Source organism: Apteryx rowi, unplaced genomic scaffold (genome assembly GCF_003343035.1).
Source record: "Apteryx rowi isolate R43461 unplaced genomic scaffold, aptRow1 scaffold_168, whole genome shotgun sequence".
Taxonomy (NCBI): domain Eukaryota; kingdom Metazoa; phylum Chordata; class Aves; order Apterygiformes; family Apterygidae; genus Apteryx; species Apteryx rowi.
The window spans coordinates 654,729-672,392 of NW_020447952.1; the positions used below are offsets into that span (position 1 = coordinate 654,729).

General features: G+C 62.5%; 1 protein-coding gene across 1 annotated transcript; it reads right to left on the reverse strand.

Moving 5' to 3' along the window:
* Window positions 1–4,226: 4,226 nt before the first annotated feature.
* Window positions 4,227–17,113, reverse strand: FAM222A (family with sequence similarity 222 member A). The gene is made up of 2 exons (XM_026060374.1): window positions 17,008–17,113; window positions 4,227–5,440 (listed from the first exon to the last, which is right to left on the reverse strand). The coding sequence occupies exons 1-2, from the start codon at window positions 17,087–17,089 to the stop codon at window positions 4,227–4,229; spliced, it is 1,296 nt and encodes a 431-aa protein (XP_025916159.1). The 5' UTR covers window positions 17,090–17,113.
* Between the last annotated feature and the right edge of the window lie 551 nt (window positions 17,114–17,664).

A 17,664-nucleotide genomic window follows, 5' to 3' on the forward strand; every position in this document is an offset into this window, starting at 1 on the left:
TGGTGGGGCCCCGGGGACGAGGGCAGGGAGGGGAAACGGGGCAGCGCCAGTGCAAAGTCGCTGCCCTGCTCCCCGCTAGGTCTCTTCCCGCCTGCCGCCGGTTTCCCAGCCGCCCGGCCCGGCCCCAGCACCGCTCACCCGGCAGAAACCGGGGCACTTCATCTTCCAAGCTGATTACTYGCCGTTAGCTTTAACTGCGCTGTCGCCGTTTAAATGTGATTTACATATATCTCTCATATTGTGGTTTAAGTATTTCCCCAGGGCGAGGGAATGAATAAGTTTCATTATCACTGCTTAGGCAGGGCTGCGGCTCCGGCTCCCGCCTCGCGCCGCGGAACCGAGCGCGGAGCCCGGCCGGCTCCAGCCTTCGTGCGAGAGGGTTTGAAGCCGATAAGCTTTGCTTCCAGCTAGGGTCAAGCCGGGTTTCCACCCGGCCGGGGATGGGGGGGGGGACACGAAACCCGGCCCCGGGCAGCCGCTCGCAGGAGCCGGTGGGGCGGCGAGAGCCCTTGTGGGGCGTCGGGCTGCTTCTGCACCGGCCATGGCTCCAAAAACAGGATTTTCCAGCTTAATTGGCAATAAACCAGTGTTTTCCCCATGCAAACATCCCGGAGCCRAGGGGACGTACGTGAGCGGGTTGTAAAAGAGCCCAGGAAGCACGAGGAGCGTCCGCTGCCTCATCCCGGCTCCCGCTGCCGGCTGCGCTCCCGCGACGGGGCACCGCGGCCACGGCGGCACCGGTTCGGGCTGCGTTTGGCCCCTTTTTCCAGGCGCCCTGCGGCTCGCGGTGGGTTTCCCCAGGGCTTYGCCGGGCGCAGGCTCGGCACCGGCTCCTCCGCGCCGCCCCGCAGCGGCGAGCAGCCCCGCGGAGGGGAGACGGCCGCGCTCGTCATCCCCAGCGCGGCGGGCGGGAGCGAGGTTATTTTTAGATAAATCTAAAGCTTAATTTGTGAAGCTAATATCAATCAAAATGAGAGATGGGGTTTTTTTTAAGCCCTTTTGCAGCCGTGCAATTTATATCGCCTGTCTCTTCTCCTCGCTCCCAAACTGTGGAGGCGGCCTGGCAGCTCAGTTCCAGCCTCCCTTGGAAATCACCAGGATTGGTTTAATCGAGAGATATTTGCAGAGCAGAAATGCCCTCGTCGGCCCCGGCGCCGGGTTATGAAGCTGCCGGGACAGCGCCGGGGCTGTGCACCGGAGCCGGAGGAGCGGCGCATCCCGGGGCCATATCCCGCCCGGTTCCAGCGTCGCCCCCCCCGAGCCGCTCCGGCCGCGCGGCTCGGACCCTGCCGGCGCGGGGCTCCAGCGCACGCGGGCGCCTGCCGAAGAGGGACGCGCGCATTTTGCATTATGCATTTGAAATCTGCCCCTGTCCRGCGAAATCCCCCTCCAAGACGGATCTATCTGAGGGGAGAATTAAACTGCTAAATAATAAAAACCCCGTGCGCCGCCTAATGAAATGTAATGACTTGGAGGCCGGCAAGATGAATCGAGCCGTCCCTCACCGCCGCTCGCCCTGATTTATAGTGACGGGGTAAATATGAGCGCGGCATCTTTAATGAGCCCCTCTTCGGAGGGGGAGCCGGGAGGGCAGCGACGTTCCCGCGGGCACCGGCGCCCCCGGCTCGCAGCGCCTCGCTCCGGCCTGGCCGGCTCCGGCTGCCGGCGAGGTTTCCGGGGAGGAAAGGGAGCTGGAAGCAGCCACCCAAGCTCTGGRAAGCGCGGTGGAGGCGCTGGAGCCGGGATGCTCCGGCCGTGTCCCGCGCCCCCGTGCCAGCCACAGCAGCAGCCGCTTTGGATGACAACCCCCAAGCAAGTATTTCCCCCCAGACAGCCCAAGTTCGACGCACCAGGCAGGCAATTCTCTTCCCTCCCAGCTCTCCCAAAGTAACGCTGAGCTCTCTGAAAATTCCCTTTTCCCCAGTCTCTCTTTGCTCCCATGCCGGGTCAGCTCACCGCCGGCACCAGCACGGTGCCCTCCCGGCAGGCCGTAACTACTGGGATGMTGCTGCTGCTGCACCACAGCGTCCGTCCTGCCACCAGCACATCCCGGCTGCCGCCCGACCCCGGCACTGGTCCAGCCACCGGCCCCGCAGCAGCCAAGAGCGGGCACCGTGCGCGCTGCGGCATGGGAGCCTGCCGGCTGACACAGCCCCGGGGGCCGCGGTGCTGAAGGCTTCGGAGCGAGTCTCCCTCCCCTTGCCCACCCATTTGTGGGTGTGCACCCATGCCTTTGTGTGTGCAGGTGTGCACGTGCGTGTGTGTGCCCGTGTTCGTGTGTGTGTGTGTGTGTGTGTGTGTGTGTGCATCTGTGCATGTGCATACCCATGCATTTGTGTGTGCATCCATGCATGCACATGTGCATCCGTGCACCCATGCATTTGTGAGTGCATGTGTGCACCCGTGCATGTGTGCACCCGTGCATKTGTGTATGCATGCATGTGCACATGCGGGTGTGCCCACGCACTTGTGTGCGTATGCATGTGCACGCGGGTACTCATACACTTGTGTGTGTGTGCGTGTGCACATCCATGCACACACACACGTGCATGTGCGCACCCGTGCATTTCTGTGCGTGCACCTGCTCACACGCACAGCATCACTTGCCGCATGTTCCGAATAAATCAGCACCGACTCCAGCCTGCCGCTATCGCGCTTTCCAGCTCACTCCGGTGACCCCGCTCCAGCAGCATGTGCTGGCATTTTCCGGGCACGTGGCGCACGTTGCTCGGGCTTGTGGCAGCTGGCGGGATGCTCGCGGCTGCTCCGCCGCGGCGCCGAGCCCTGCGGCACTGTCCTGCCGGCAGCGGGACGCGCGGCGGTCAGCAGCCCCGGCTTCGAAGGGCAGCCGCGGGGCAGGTCCGCGGCACGGGGACGCGCCGCACCGCGCGCAGGCGGCCACGGCAGGCAAACAAAATCCAGAGCACACATCCAATGACAGCCTGGTTTTACTTTGGGAAAAACAACATCCGGACACACCGCTTGCAGGTTTTGTGGTGGTTTTTTTTTTTTGTTGTTGTTTTCTCTCATTTTTAAAACAATATAGTGCGGACAGCACTTCTCACAGTAGAATATAATGGTCAATTTTAGTATAAAAAAAAACATTCTCAGAGATTTGTAAATGCACTTAGTGCTTGAACAGGCCTTTTAGGGATACAGTACCTCTTTGCTGAGCACAATCACCTTGGGTTTCATTGGGGTATTTTTTTTTTCTCCTTTAAACATCAAAACACTTTGTATTTTCCGTGATGCAGAGCCTTTTTCAAACGAATAAATCTATTAAACACATAATTACACGTACTGAATAACGGACCATAATAATGAACATTTTTGAACTGTTTAAAAGAAAAGGAAAGAAAGGATGCAAACCACAACCTGGGACGGGGGCTAACGCGTTATTAAACGAGACTCTACCTCTCTTCACCTGCAAGTTGCCTCTAAAATGGAACAAAGGTAGAATTGACGGTAAAAAAAGAAAAAAAGAAAAAAAGGAAAAGAAAAGAAACAACCCTGGAAAAGGTGGATTTGAGCACGTTCCCGTGAGGGCGCCGGGGCGAAACCACGCGCCCGGCCCCGCGCCGGGTCCCGAGCGGGAAAGCATCGAAACCTGGCGGTTTGGGTGAAGCCGCAGGGCCGGGGGGGGGGCCGGGGGCCGGGGGGGGGGCTCTGTAGCAGCCAACACATCCGATGCACAGTCTAGTCAACTAAAAAAAAGAAAAAAGAAAAAAAAAAATCTGTTCAAGTTTTCAAGTGTTTTTCTTAAATAGCCTCCAGACTGTCCCCAATTCTGAGCTTTAACCAAAGCAGTGCAAGTTACGGACTTCAACGAAAGATTCGGCACCGGCTGCGCCCGGCCGCCGCCGCCGAGCCGCCCCGGCACGGCACCTCCGGGCCGGAGCTGGAGCCGGCGGGGCATCGAAACGCTCCGCGGGCCGGGGGCTCGGCAGCGCCCGCGCACCCACGCGCGGAGCGGAGCGCACCGGAGCCTGCTCTCCCTGGATAGCAGCAACTTGTAGCGATTCCCTGTTCACATTCGTGGAAATAAAATGGTTTCTGAGCTATATAAACAAGCATTCCTTCATCCTCAGCCGGGGCGGCAGCGCCTCGGGGCGCCCGGGGCGGGCAGCGCCGCTGCCTCCCGCCGGCCCGTTATCCCATCATCCCGTCATCCCGTCCCGTCCCGCGGCAGCGGCGGCGGCGGCGCGGGGCGCAGCGGCGGCCGCTCCTTATCTGTAGACGGGCAGGCGGATGTGCGCGTGCTGGTGGTCCAGAAGCCTTGGCACAGACACCGTCTCGTAGCCCTTGCCCAGCATCTGCTCCTTGATGCAGGGCGGGCGGATGTCGTTGATGAGATACTCCAGCGACTGCAGGCTGCTGCTGAGCACGGACGTGTTGCAGAGCGTCTTGCTGGGCGGCGCGTCGGCGGCGTGCGCGCCGGGCTCCCGCGGCCCCGCGCCGGCCTCCGCCGCGTTGTAGCAGTCGCTGGTGGGGGTCACCAGGACGCTGTTCCACGGCGGCGCGAAGTACTGGCCCACGGCGAAGTTGCCGTGCATGCAGTTCAAGGGGGACGGGGTCACCTTCTCGGCCGCGCCGGGCGGCGCGTAGGGGCGCGCGGCGCCCGCGCACGCCTCCGGCGACTTGCTGACGGCCCCGCCGCCGCCGCCGCCGCCGCCGCACATCCGCAGGTGCTGCTGCTGCTGCTGCTGCTGCTTCTGCTGCCAGAGCAGGTAATCGACGCCGTCGGCATAGCCGCCGGCCTTGGCCCCCAGCGCCGCGGCCGCGCCGGCGCCCAGGCACGGGTCGGCGCCCTTGCGGCAGTCCGGCAGCACGGTGCCGGCGTAGGTCACGCCGGCGAAGGCGCCGTGCTTGGCCGGGCTGGGGTTGGCCGCCGCGACGGCCGGGCAGCCCGGCTGCGAGCCCGGCGCCTGGCACTGCTGATTGAGCTGGTAGATGATGCTCTGGATGGAGGGCAGGTTGGACGGCGGCAGCGCCAGGCTCCGGCCGGCCAGCGGGATCACCGAGGCGGCCACCGTCACGTTGGGGGCCTCCATGGGCTTCTGGCCGCCGTGGTAGGTCAGCGGCGCCGCGCAGGAGGGCCCTTGAGCTAAAGTGCTTGACGGCGGGTAGGGAGCGACGCCGACCTGGGCGGGCGACAGCTTAGTCCGCTTCCCCTCCGAGTTCTTCACGACGCTTTTGCCGGAGGCTTTGACGATGGCCAGCAGCCCCTGGTAGCCGCCGGCGTGCACAGGGTAGGGGCTGTAGCGCTGCCCCGTGGTGTCGTACCCATTGACCGTCCGGTTAAGGTGCTTGTGCTGTGGGACCCTGATGTTGGTGGGGAAGATCTTGATGGTCAGCGGGCTGTGAGCCACTTTCTGTGCATAGGCGTCCAGCTCGGCGGGGCTGGGGTAGCGCGGGGAATGCATGGGTGCCGCCGTCTCGCCTGCGGGGAAAAAGCACAGCGTGAGGCCAGCGCCGCCGGCAGAGACCCGGCCRCACGCCGCGGAGCCAGAGCAGGGCTGGCGAGCTCCGTGCACCGGTGCAAATGCATGTGCTGGTGCAAACCTGCACACTGGTGCAAATGCAGTGCTGGTGCAAACCTGTGCGCACGCTGGTGCAAACACATGTACCAGTGCAAACCTGCATGCCGGTGCAAACACACGTACTGGTGCAAACCTGCGTTCTGGTGCAAATGCATGCACCGGTGCAAATCCAGGTGCTGGTGCAAATGCATGCACCAATGCAAACCCACATGCTGCTGGTGCAAACGCACGCACCAGTGCAAACCCGCGCGCTGGTGCAAACACACGCACCAGTGCAAACGCATGTCCTGGCATCCTTCCTGCGCTGCACCGCGCTCCTGCCGCCCCTCGGCCCCCCGCGTCAGGCACGGAGCAGGGCCCTGCATGCCACAGAGGGCAGCGGGGGCCAGAGGGGCTCAGCAGAGGGGCACCAGGGACCCGCCGGGGCGTCGCGGGCGCTTTCGCTCCCGGGTACCGATCGCACACACTGATGCTCGACCTCCTTCCCTGCAGCGCCGGCGCGCTGGGATGCGGCGCCTGCTCTCACCTCCGCAGCAGCTCCGGCCGCCTCATCGCTTCAGTCAATCATCGCCTCTTTAAGGGCAATTGGGGGCTGCTCGCTCGCAGGCCGCTCCGGGTGGAGGGGGAGCCGGAGCCGGCGCCGGCCCCGCGCCGCGGCCGGGCTCCCGCGGCCCCGAGCTCCCAGAAAGGAGGTCGCAGCGCAGACCTGCCCCCTTCCTCTTATAGAGCCACTTCTAAGTGGCCTAAAATAAACTCGGTGTGGAGAATGGAAATGTCACTTTACCCAACGGGGGAATCTTTCTCTGAGATTGGATTTAAACTACATTATACAAGCAATTTCATGGGTGCTTTGCGCTGCTACGAGAACCTCACCAAAAATGGAAAAGCATTCCATTTACTAGCTATAAATCAGCAGTTCCTATAATGAGCACAAAAATGTCACTTTTATGCAATTTTACAGATGAACAAAACTGGTGAAATTAACTGTGGTAACCTACTGTAGTCAGCAAAAGCCACTGCGGAAAAAAAAAATTACATATGTATATATTTTGGTTCTTTTCAAACTCTTTCCCAAGCAAGTTTCTGCCATTCTGGTGTGAAAACTCATTTGTCGTTCCCATTATACTTTCATTTGGAGTTTATCTTGAGTATCCAATGAGCCACCAACTGTGAAAATGATTAAATCTACAAAATCTATCTAATAGATGGAATAAATTAGGTGTTTAAAATGCCCGCACAGCCGCGCGTGCGCAGGAGCCGGCCGCCCACCCGCTCCGGGGACGAGCCTGGGGACGGCGTCCAAACGCGGCCGCACGCGCTCGGCCCCGCTGGGAGGAACGGCACGGAAAAAGCCATCGGCCACCCGCTGCATTAAACCCGGGTTTAAGGTGATGCCGCGGTGTCCGAGGGTGAGGGACCCCCCCGTGCAAGGCTGCTCCGGTGCACGAGCACGGAGGCGTGCGGGAACGTGCCGGCGGCCGACCCCCCCGCTCCTGCCGGCCCGTCCCGCTGCGGCGGCGCATCRGTGATTTAAAAGGCAGAAGGGAAGCGAGTTCGCCGGCCGCTTCTCCCATTAAGTTATAGCGTTACGGGCTTTTTACAGGTGTCTTAAACAGATGTTGTTATTAAYGAGCGTATTAAGCCAGTTAAAACCAGGCTTTGGAGTGGGATTTAATGCAGCYGCTGGGGGACGCGAGGTGGACGCCGGAGGACGGGCGCTCGGGGTCCGCGGCTGCTCCGAGCCGGGAGACGCGGCCCTCGCCGGGGCCGATTCCCGAGGCGTCCCCGCGAGCCGGCTCCGGCTCCGGCTCCGGCTGCGCACATCTGCATTCCCCTTCAYGCCGGCACCGCTGCCCTTGGAGGTGGCGGCATCGTGAATGCTCAATTAACGTGACACTAATTAGCCGGCGACGCTCGCAGCATCCCTAATGAACCCACGCCACGGCGGGAGCAAAACGCTCCGGTCCGGGCAAAAAATAAAAAAAAGAAAGAAAGGAAGGAAGGAAGGAAGGAAGGAAGGAAGGCCGCCGCCGGGGAGGCAGGAGCCGGTGCCGCGCGGATCCGGGGCGCGGGAAGCGGCCACCATCGGCTCCGGCCCCGGCGCGGCCGCTGGAGCAGCGAGGCCGGGCGCCGCCTCCGCCGCCTTCCTCGCGCCAGCTGGGTTCGCTGTGACAAGCCACAAATTCAGTGTGTTGTCACATATCAGGGTGACGCACCAAACCCCCACGGGGAAAATTACAGAGCTACCAATTTCCAAGAGGCGCCCGGCGCGCTGGCGCGCTCCGCCGGTGCGCGGCTCCCCCCTCTCCCGAGTAATTACTGCTTTCTAACGGGCTGTAATTACTGCGCGATGCAAACTCCGCCGAAGCGCCGCCGCCGTCACCCGTCACGCGCAGACAGCCTGCCTGGCACGCCGCTGGCCGCCGCCGCCACCGCCACCGCCCCCCCCGAAACGCGAGCTGTCAAAGACGCACGCGGCGCCGCGGCCCCGGCTCAGCGCAGCGCCGGCACTCGGGCAGCTCTCCCCCGCGGCCGGCTCGGCACGACCGCGGCAGCTCGGCGCCGGGGCGAAGGGAGGCCGGGGACGGGCAGAGACGCAGCCCCGGGAGGAGGAGGAGGAGGAGGAGGAGGAGGAGAGCGAGCGGCTCCCTCTGCCCTTTACTGACCTTCGATTTTACAGCTCCATTTTTGCTCCGCGGCTGCTGCGGCACGGGCCGGCGCTGCAAGGAGGGCTCCCGCGCGGAGGAGACCCCGGGGAGCTCCTGCCGCCCCGAGCCGCGGCACCGGGTTCGAATCTTGCTGCCAGCAATGGCCGGGATTGCGCAGAGCAGCAGAGCAGAGGGCAAAGTTTGCTCCTTGCAAGCATGGCACGGCACAGCACGGTGCGGCACGGCATGCCACAGTGCAGCACGGTGCAGCACAGCACAGTGCAGCACAGCACGGGACAGTGTGGCATGGCACGGCACGGTGCAGCACGGCATGGGACAGTGCGGCATGGCACGGCACAGTGCAGCATTGCACAGTGCAGCACGGCACAGCACGATGCAGCACAGCACGGCACCATGCGGCACGGCACGGCACAGTGCAGCATGGCATGATGCAGCACGGCATGCCACAGTGCAGCACGGTGCAGCACAGCACAGTGCAGCATGGCATGATGCAGCACGGCATGCCACAGTGCAGCACGGTGCAGCACAGCACAGTGCAGCACAGCACGGGACAGTGCGGCATGGCACAGCACGGTGCGGCATGGCATGGCACGGTGCAGCATGGCACCATGCAGCACGGCATGGCACAGTGCAGCATGGCACAGCATAGTGCAGCATGGCATTATGCAGCACGACACGGCATGGCACAGCACAGCACGGTGCAGCATGGCACGGCACGGTGCATCTGTCATGCTCAGCCATGCACCGTGCTCCGGGGCTGAGCCAGGGCTCCTCGCCCCGGGCCGGGCCGCGCTGCCATGTGCCTGCACGCATGGACGGTGCAACAGGCCACCAGCCTCACTGGAGCCGCCGAGAGCAACAAAACCACCCGGCCCCGGCCGGACGCACAGCGCAATTCTCACGATGTCCCTCAATAATCGCTTCTCCCAGAGGACGCTGCCGCCGGCTAGGGGTGATCTCCCGCCGCCGCTCGCTTTTTCACTGGATAACGACGACAAACAACCAGCTTCGGATTCCCCCTCCCTTCCTGACCTGCTCTATTTTTCCAGCCTGCACTCAATAACAGCTAAATAATTGAATCTGCTCAGCAGCCAAAGATTTGTTTTGAATTTTATTGGAATTTTAAATTGTTTTGTTTCTTCAGTATTTTATTACTGTAAATGGAAAATGCATCGCCCGCAGTAATAATCCTATGGCTTTTTATATTACTCCAAGCTTCTGCTCAAAGCATTATTGGAAAGCTAGGCAGAAATGAGAAGCCATTATAATGGCAGCACAGGCTTATAAGATTACGCCTCCAGCTAAACAACTTTTTACTTTAGCAAATTGGCCACCAAACTCGGTTCAAGACACAGATTTAAGTCCTAGGCCCCAACGATACTGCGACACGGAATAAATCTTGTTTATGGATTGGGGTAGCTTCAGCCCTGCCGTGCCCCGCGCAGACAAGTCCTTGCAAAACGTCCGACTCCGGAGACACGGGAGAATTTTGTAGCCGCCGGCGGGGGAAACTCGGGTGCGACGTGCCGGGCTGGGCAGCTGCCGGCGCGGGATGCGGAGCCGGCGGGCAGCGCCGCTGCCRCCGCCGGAGACGAATCCCGCACGCCCTGCTCCCGCGGCGGGTTTGGGGAGGCAGCGGCTGCGAGCGTCCCCGAAGCACCCGGCGGCCGCGCGCCGCGCAGGACCGAGCAATTCCGCCCCGCACTAACCGCAGGAAAGCAGCGACAAAGCGGGGAACGAGGCAGGGCTAAGAGCGGAGAGCTAAACCGCGGRCCGGCAGGGCCGGGAGCCGCCGCCGCCGCCGCGCTCCGACAATCCATCTCCGCTCGTTTAAAACACTTACGGGATCCAAACGGCTTCGGTAACGAAGCGGGGGGCAGCGGGCGCCGGCGGCTCTGCGCCCGCACGCCTCCCCGTGTCCCCAGCACCGCGGGAACAGTCCCGGAGCCGGCTGCACTGGGGAGGGCCAGTGCCGCGGCAATTTATGGCTTTAATTTTCGGGCACCGGTAGCCGGAGACGTCATGCTCCCCGGCAGCGATATATAGATAGATATAGGTATATAGATAGATATAGCGGCAGGGCTTGGGGAGCCGCTCCGCCGGGACCCCGGACGCGGGGTCGGCTCCCGCTCCYCTCCCGCTCCTCGGCTCCGTCGCTCCTCTGCAAGATAAGATGGGACAAATCTTATTTTTATGCATCGAGAGCACTAAGATATTTTGCAACAAATGAAAAAAGTGATATCTCGGCGGTAAATCTTTCTAACGCCCCCGAGGGCAAAGCAGACAGCGGCGAGCCGCCCGGGCGCCGCGTCAGTCCTCGCGCTCCCGCATCCGTAAACCAGAGTCGTTTTTGCCCCTTTTTTGAAGAGGGCTCCAAACCGCCCAGCGCCGAGCACGCGGGAGCGCGGGGCAAGGTGCACGTGCCGAGCGGAGCCGGATCCGGAAGGGATTAGGTGAACTCCAGGCCTGATCTTGGGTAAAAATCCTTCCATCCCGGCAGGAACGACCGTCCCGACGCTGACGCCCTCCGAGCCCCCGAACGCCGCTCTCTCCATTTAAACGCCATCGGTTTCACGCCAGCTCTCCCGGCACGTCGCGTTTGGACTCTTCCYGAAAGCAGGAATAATGCGCATAGGCCAACGGCACCTGCGAGGCAGACGGGCGACCCCGGGACGGGCACCGAAGCGTCGCGAAGATGCTCTGCGGTGGGTGGCCGGGCCCGGGGGGGGATGAGCCGGAGCACGGCGCGACCGGCACCTGCAGGCGCTCCGAGTCCGGAAGAAACGATGAGCGAAAGCCGGGAGCTGCGACCCGATCCCCGGCGCAGGCTCCCATTGCCTGGCTACTATCTCTGCCATCTGCAGCAYGCGCCAGCGCCGGCGCGTCTCCCCGCGCATCCCACAGCATTCCTGGGGTGCCAGGCCGGGAAGCAGCACCGGCACGGAGGACCATATACATCCCTGGGTACTTCAGGGACCCGGGACGCCCTTCCGCTCCCTCCCGAAATGACTTAAATCCTGCAAGAGCCTGGAAATCCCGGGCCGGCTTGGGCCGGCGCGTCCTTCGCGGAGGAGCCCCGGCATCCTCGCCCAGCCGGCAAAACCCCCTTTCCCGTGCTCTGCCGGAGCAGGGAACAGATTTCCCAACAGCTGAAAAACTAAACGTTTGCAAAACACTTTGAAGCAGGCAAACGGAGCGCCGCGCACTTTGCAAACAAACGGGGCTCCTTCCCTCCTTCCCTCCTTCCCTCCCTCCCTCCTTCCCTCGCTCGCTCCCTCCGCGCCGCGGGGAGCGGGAGGCGCTGCCGAGCGCTCGCTGAATCGCATCACCTCCGGGCGAGCACTTTATTATCCGCAGTCAAAGCGTCACCGCAAATACCATTCTACACACACACGTGTCACTTCTGATTTGTCTCCTCGGCGAGGTATTAGTGCCGCCGGAGCCGCCGCCGGAGCCGCCGGAGGGGAAGCCGCACCGGCGCGGGAAGGGCCGGGGTGCCCGGCGCGCTCCTCCCGCCCCGCGCGGAGACGCACGGGAAAAACGGAGCCGCGGCCGCCCGGCGCTTCCCACTACAGCTCCCCGCGCGCGCGACCGCGGCAAATCGGGGCTCTTTGGGCTGGAATCCTCCCTGCCGGACGCCGGCTCCGGGCTGGGCCCACTTTTCCGGGCGGGGGGAGGAAGCCGCAGGGCCCAGCGGGTCGCCCCCGGCGCCTCCCGGCCCCTCTCCGCCGTCGTTCAGGCGACACGCTCGCCGCCGGCTGCAAATTAATATTGGATTCACTTTAGGAGACGCGCTTCTCAYGTCGACGGCTCCCCGCCGGCCCGCGCCGCTGCCAGCGCCGGGGGAGCGGCAGATTCCCTCTGTCGGAGGCGGCGGCGTTTATGGCACCGCTTCCCTGCTCCGGAGGGGCCATGGGGACGCGGGCGCCCGGACACRCGCAGAAACCCGGGAGCCCTGTCCACCGGGCAGCCGGTGCAGGCGGCGGCTCCCAATGCAGAGAAGCGGCGAGTGCTGCCGCCACCCCGGACAGCCAGCGGAGCGGGGACGGGAACGGGAACGGGAACCGCTCGGGAGCGCCGGGGCGGAGAGCCCGGCCCGGCGGAAGCAGCAACACCCGGACACGGCACGGCTCGCCGGGCACACGGGGCTCTGCTCCCATTCACTCCGCCTGATCCCTGGCCCTGGGATCCGCTGGAAAGCCAGGGAAGAAGGGCAGCGAAAACAGGCCCTTCTGTACCCAAACGCAGGCTTGCAAGGGAGGAGGCAAACGAGGCCAAGAGCTGCGTTGAGCAGCCTCCGCAGGAACCCAGGCTGCCGCCGCTCTCCCTCCGCAGCCGGCTCCTTCCACGCCGACCGCCCCGGACACGGGATTCACGGCGCCAAGCCTCAGCTGAGCCGCGACATTCACGCTCGGCTCGAACGCCGAGCCCCTGCTCCGGGAACCGAACCTCCGGCTTCGGCGCCGGCACCCCAAGTCCGACCCTTGCAACCGCCGAGATTGCAAACGGCGCCGGAAAGTTTGGGTGCAGAACGAAGGCGCGAGCGAGTGAAACGCGCCGAGCCGAGCGGCTTTGCGCCCTGCCCCGGCCTCCGCGGCCACGCGGGTCTCGCCTCGCGCATCCGCCTGCGCGCCGGATCGGGCCGGACCGGGCCGCCCTCCCGTATCCATCCATCTCCCCCAGCCCACGTGACCAGGCGAGAAGTGTTTTTGCAGCGTTTCCTGGCAGGGAAAGTGCAAGTCAACAGCACATTTTGGGCATGGTAGTTAATTGAACTCCTTTTTATGGCACGTATATAAATACATAGAACCATCATTAACAGATCCCTTCCAGAAACCGAAAATGAAAGAATTAATCTTATTTCACTCATGTGTAACACCTCATGAAATTAAAATGATATTTTATGGGTGTGTACAAAAGCAGAGCTTTTGCTGCAGCTACTTTAATGAAAATGCCCTTGGAATAAGTAGAATTGTGTAATGAGAAGCCATTAAACGTGTTTTTATCCCATATGCAATTAAAGAGCTTTATCACTCATAAGAGAGTTTCCAGCGGCGCATCACAGCGCAGGGGCTGCGGCCCCCGGCGTCCCGCGTCTCCAGCCCCGAGCGCTCGCCCGGATCCCTGCGCTCCTCGGCGGGGACGGACGAGCAATTAGGAAGCCGGGGCCAGAAGACGACGAGCCACACGAGGTGCCGGAGAGGCGCAGCGCGGCCGGGCCCGGCGCTGCCCGATTTCGAGACAGGACGAGCGGGAGCAGCAAGCAGGGAAAAAGCACCATCTGTCCTCATTTTAGCAGGCAGCTCCGGACCAGCCCGGTTCTCCCAGGAGCCGGCGACCACCCTCCCCGAGCGCGGGAAACCGGGGCCGCCTTCCCCTTCCCGCAGGGCCGTTAGCGTTTTAATAACCCGGCAGAGGCTCCCGCCGCCCTCCCAGAGCCCCTTCCGACACCTCGCCGTCGCGCGGAGGTGCAACATCCTGCAGGAAGCCGCGGCGGGCGAAGCCGCCCCCATCCCGCCCCGCGCGAGSCAAGGAGCAGAAGAGGAGGAAGGAGACGCGGCGCAGCAGAGCTCCCGATGCGCGAGAAACAAGGTGGGTTTGCTCCGCAGAGCTTTGATGCGGTGCGTTCGCAGCGAGGACGCGGAGCTTCGCGCGCGGACGGCTCCTGCAGCGCGGGCAGAGTGCTTGGCTGGGCCGAGCATCCTCCTCCTCCTCCTCCTCCTCCTCCCGCCCGCCGCAGCGCCCGTGCAGCAGCCCCTCTCCTGGGCTTTAATTCCTGCTCCCCGCTCCTCTTGTGAGCCGGCATCCCCTAACAAGCCTGGCCAGTTCCCGCGCTGCATCTGCGGCCCTGCAGTGGCCATAGGGGATGCTCCAGGAGAGGGAGAGGTCTGGAGCGCGCGGATCRCAAGGGATAAGCTACACACACGGCAACCCAAACCGGCGCTTGGATCCATCGCTGGTAAGTTATTTGCATCAAGACTTGGAAATTCTTGCATATGGATTTGGACCGGGAGCTGCTGGCAGCAGCGAGGAGCAGTGGGGCTGGGCCCGGCCCGGCGCCCCGCCGGCTCCGACTGTGGATTTTCCCGTCTCCACCTTGGCGGGCGGCGGTGCACCGCTCCGGATCCGGGCGGGCAACGACATCCTGCCTCCCCCAAACCGCCCCCGGCGGCCTCGGGAGGCGGCAGGAGCCTCGCCAGCAGCTTGGCGGCTTTTCCCATCCATGCACCAAGCAACAGGCTGGGGCCACGTCCTGAACCGCCTGGGAACAAGGGTCGCGTCTCCGGTCGGAGCCATCGCCAGCGCTGTTCGCTGCCACCTGGTCCTCGTGCCCGAGCGTCTCCTGGAAATCCAGCCCTCTTATCCCAAACCGGGGGCTTCTAACTGCGAGCAGCTGGGAGCATCTCCGTCCTCAGGCCGGGCTCTCCGCTGCGGGAATTTGCAGGGAGAGCTTTAAATCCCACCCGGGCAGGCGCGGCTTAGTTAGTTCTCTCCAGCGGCTTGGTGGCTTTTCCCATCCGAGCACGAAGTGGCCGGCTGGGACCAGGGGCTCGTTTCAGACCAGCCGCGGAGCCGCCGGTTTGCAGGTCGTACGGGCAGCGGCGGAAATCGAGCCGGTTAGCTCGAAGTCACCGGCTCCGCCGCGCTGCAAAACCTCCCGAGCCAGGCGGCAAACCGGCTGCCGCGCTGCAAGGAGAAGCCTGCTTTTAATGCTAATTATTTTGGTGCGTAAAGCAGGAGCGCCTTTTGGGCAGGAAGCTCCCCGTAGCTCTGCGCCGGGTATTGATCGCGCCCAATTAGAGCGGCGCGTTTCCTGCGCCGCCGCAGCCCGTGCCAGCCCCGGCCGCCGCAGCCCAGGCCGAGTCTGAAGCAGGGCGCAYACGAAGTAACATTTAATTAAATATAAGCCATTGCTACACTGCTGCGGAGAGCAAGAGCAGCAAAGAGTTTGGCCAAGCTGAGAGCGGTATTATTTGATTTATAATTTAAATAAAGCTCAGGATTCCTGTAATGCACACGGAATAAAATCAAAAGGGACCAGCCTGCCGGAGGTAATTGGATGTGATATTTTCCTGAGGATGCTGCTTTTTCCAGAGGATCCTGCTCCTCGGCTGGCGACGGCCAGGAACGGGAGTGGGCGATGGGCAGAGGAGCCCTCGCGGGAGACGCACCGGAGAGGGGGAAAGGGAGTGATGCCGCGGGGGGCAAAGCCGCTGCGCAGGGACAGACCCCGGGGGCACGGCGCCGGGGCCGGAGACGCCCGCTCCCGGCACAGCCGGGAAAATCACTCAGCTCACCTTTTACATGAAATTAATACAAAAATTAATCAGCGGCGCAGGCAGGGTAATAGGATTTCACAGCGGTGCCGGGCCAGACGGCCGATGCGCCGAGAGCCAGACTCATTTAAAATCGACAGCAACAACGCCAGAGGACGGGAATAAGACCCATAAAGATAATTACTGAGATACTCAGGAGCAAATTAAGTAATCAGAGGCACTTCTAAACTGTGTCTCATTTTAAGAGAACGCTATCTTTCCCGATGACCTAAGCCGGCGCTGGGGAGCGGCGGGAGGCCCGGCCGCAGCCAACCGCAGGTGCCATCCGCACGGAAGGGAAAATTATATTCCAAAACAGATGCGTGGCCCTGAATGTCACCTGCAATTTAATTTGAAATAGCAGGAGGCAGAGAGGAGAGAGACGTGCTGTATTTTCCCATAACGAGCGGAAACATACGGTCAGCTAAACTTTGATTAAGGTGACCCGGCTGGCGGCGGCGGCGGGGGATCGGCTCGGGGGGCCGCCCGCGGGTCTCCGCGCTCCCCGGCTCCCGCCGTCCCCGCATCCGGGGCAATCCGCCCCGTTTCCTCGCCGGAGCCAGCGCCCGACCCCGCCGGGTTTTTGGAAACCACACGGGTTTTCGGCAACGCAACCCACTCGCTGCCGCGATGCCGAAACCCGGCGCTCCGGAGGCGTCGGGGTGCCCGGGCAGCGGGGGGGAAGCGTCCCCGGAAAACCYGGCTCGTTAAGCGAGTGCCCGGGGGCTGCCGCACGCTAACGAGCAGAGCTTTAGCAGCCGATTTGTCTTCAGCCCGGAATGTTTAAAAATCCAACTGAGACCAGCAGAAAAATATCCACTCCCCTCTTTAAAACACACATTCATCACTCGCGAATCTTAATGCGTCTTTCCCAGCCGGGGAGGTCAAACACGCCTGCCTAAAGCAGGCTCATTAAATATACATTTAATCATGGTTTGGATTGAGAGACAAAGGCTGGGAGAGACAGGTGCTTTACTGGAGTGACCTTTTGGAACCCATTTTAATGTAACTGGTTTACAGCTTATCTGAAAGGCCAGCTCATCAGGAACRGCGGAGCCACGGCCAAGCCGGGGAAGCAATTACGGGGGGGAAGGGAAGGAGGCGGAAAAACGGGAGCGATTCGGGAGGCTCCGGAGCAGGTGACTGGCGCTTTGTCCGCCGCGGCTCTTTGTAGACGTCCGCGCGAAATTTTCTGAAGTTCGCCTTATCAACCGAAGCGACCCGATTTAATTTGCTTATCTTGTCTCCTTCCTCCTCCCACCCCCCCCTCCCCTGCTTCTCCTGCTCTTTTTAATTAGCGGTTAAATAAATGTCTTTTTCAATAAGACAAGAAGCATCAAAGCAGCAAGCGGGCGCGCGGGGAGGGAGGGAGCCGGCTGAGCCCCTCCGGCCCGAGCCCCCGGCACGGGAGTCCCAGCACCGCGGGAACCGGGCTGCTGCACGCTCCCGGMCGGCACGGCCACGGCTCCGGCTTGCACTTACACTTCCGTGGCTCCAGGCTCTTGCTGGGACAGGTGAGGTGCTGGGCCGGCGGGTTCTGGGTCCGCTGCAGACACGCCAACATGGTCCGGGCGTCCCGGCGGGCCACGCCGCCACCGCTGCCGCCGCTGCGGAGAGAAGAAACACCGAGTGAGCGCGGGGACGGGGACGGGGACAGGGACGGGGGCCCGGCGTCACGCAGCCCTCTGCCCGCCGGGGCGCGAGGCTGGGCAAAGTCTGCCGCAGCAGCGGGAGGAGGACGGGACCGGAATGGGAGGCTGGGAGCTCCTTGGACCAACCACGAGCGCGCAGGCTGCTCGCGGGCCTTTGCTCTTTTGGAGATAAATAAATAACTGTGAAAGCCTTAAATAAATATGAACGTATATAAAATAAATATGAACATCTCAGTGGGCGATTTTTGGTGACTGCAAAGCTTTCCGTTCTTGCTACAGAAAAACAAACACCTTTCCATCCTTCTTTCCATGCAGCACGTGGTCACAAGAGGACACAGGTCCAAACGGTGGCCACTGGCACCCTGCAAGGACCGCGAGCATCCTGCAAGGACCGCGAGCACCCTGCAAGGACCGTGAGCACCCTGAAAGGACCGCGAACACCCTGCAAGGGCCGCGAGCACCCTGCAAGGACCGTGAGCACCCTGCA

Coding starts and splice junctions, on each gene's coding strand:
- FAM222A (XM_026060374.1), bottom strand. CDS start 17,089: ATGTTGGCGTGTCTGCAGCGGACCCAGAACCCGCCGGCCCAGCACCTC. Junction 5,441..17,007: donor GAGCCTGGAGCCACGGAAGT/GTAAGTGCAAGC, acceptor TTTTCCCCGCAG/GCGAGACGGCGGCACCCATG.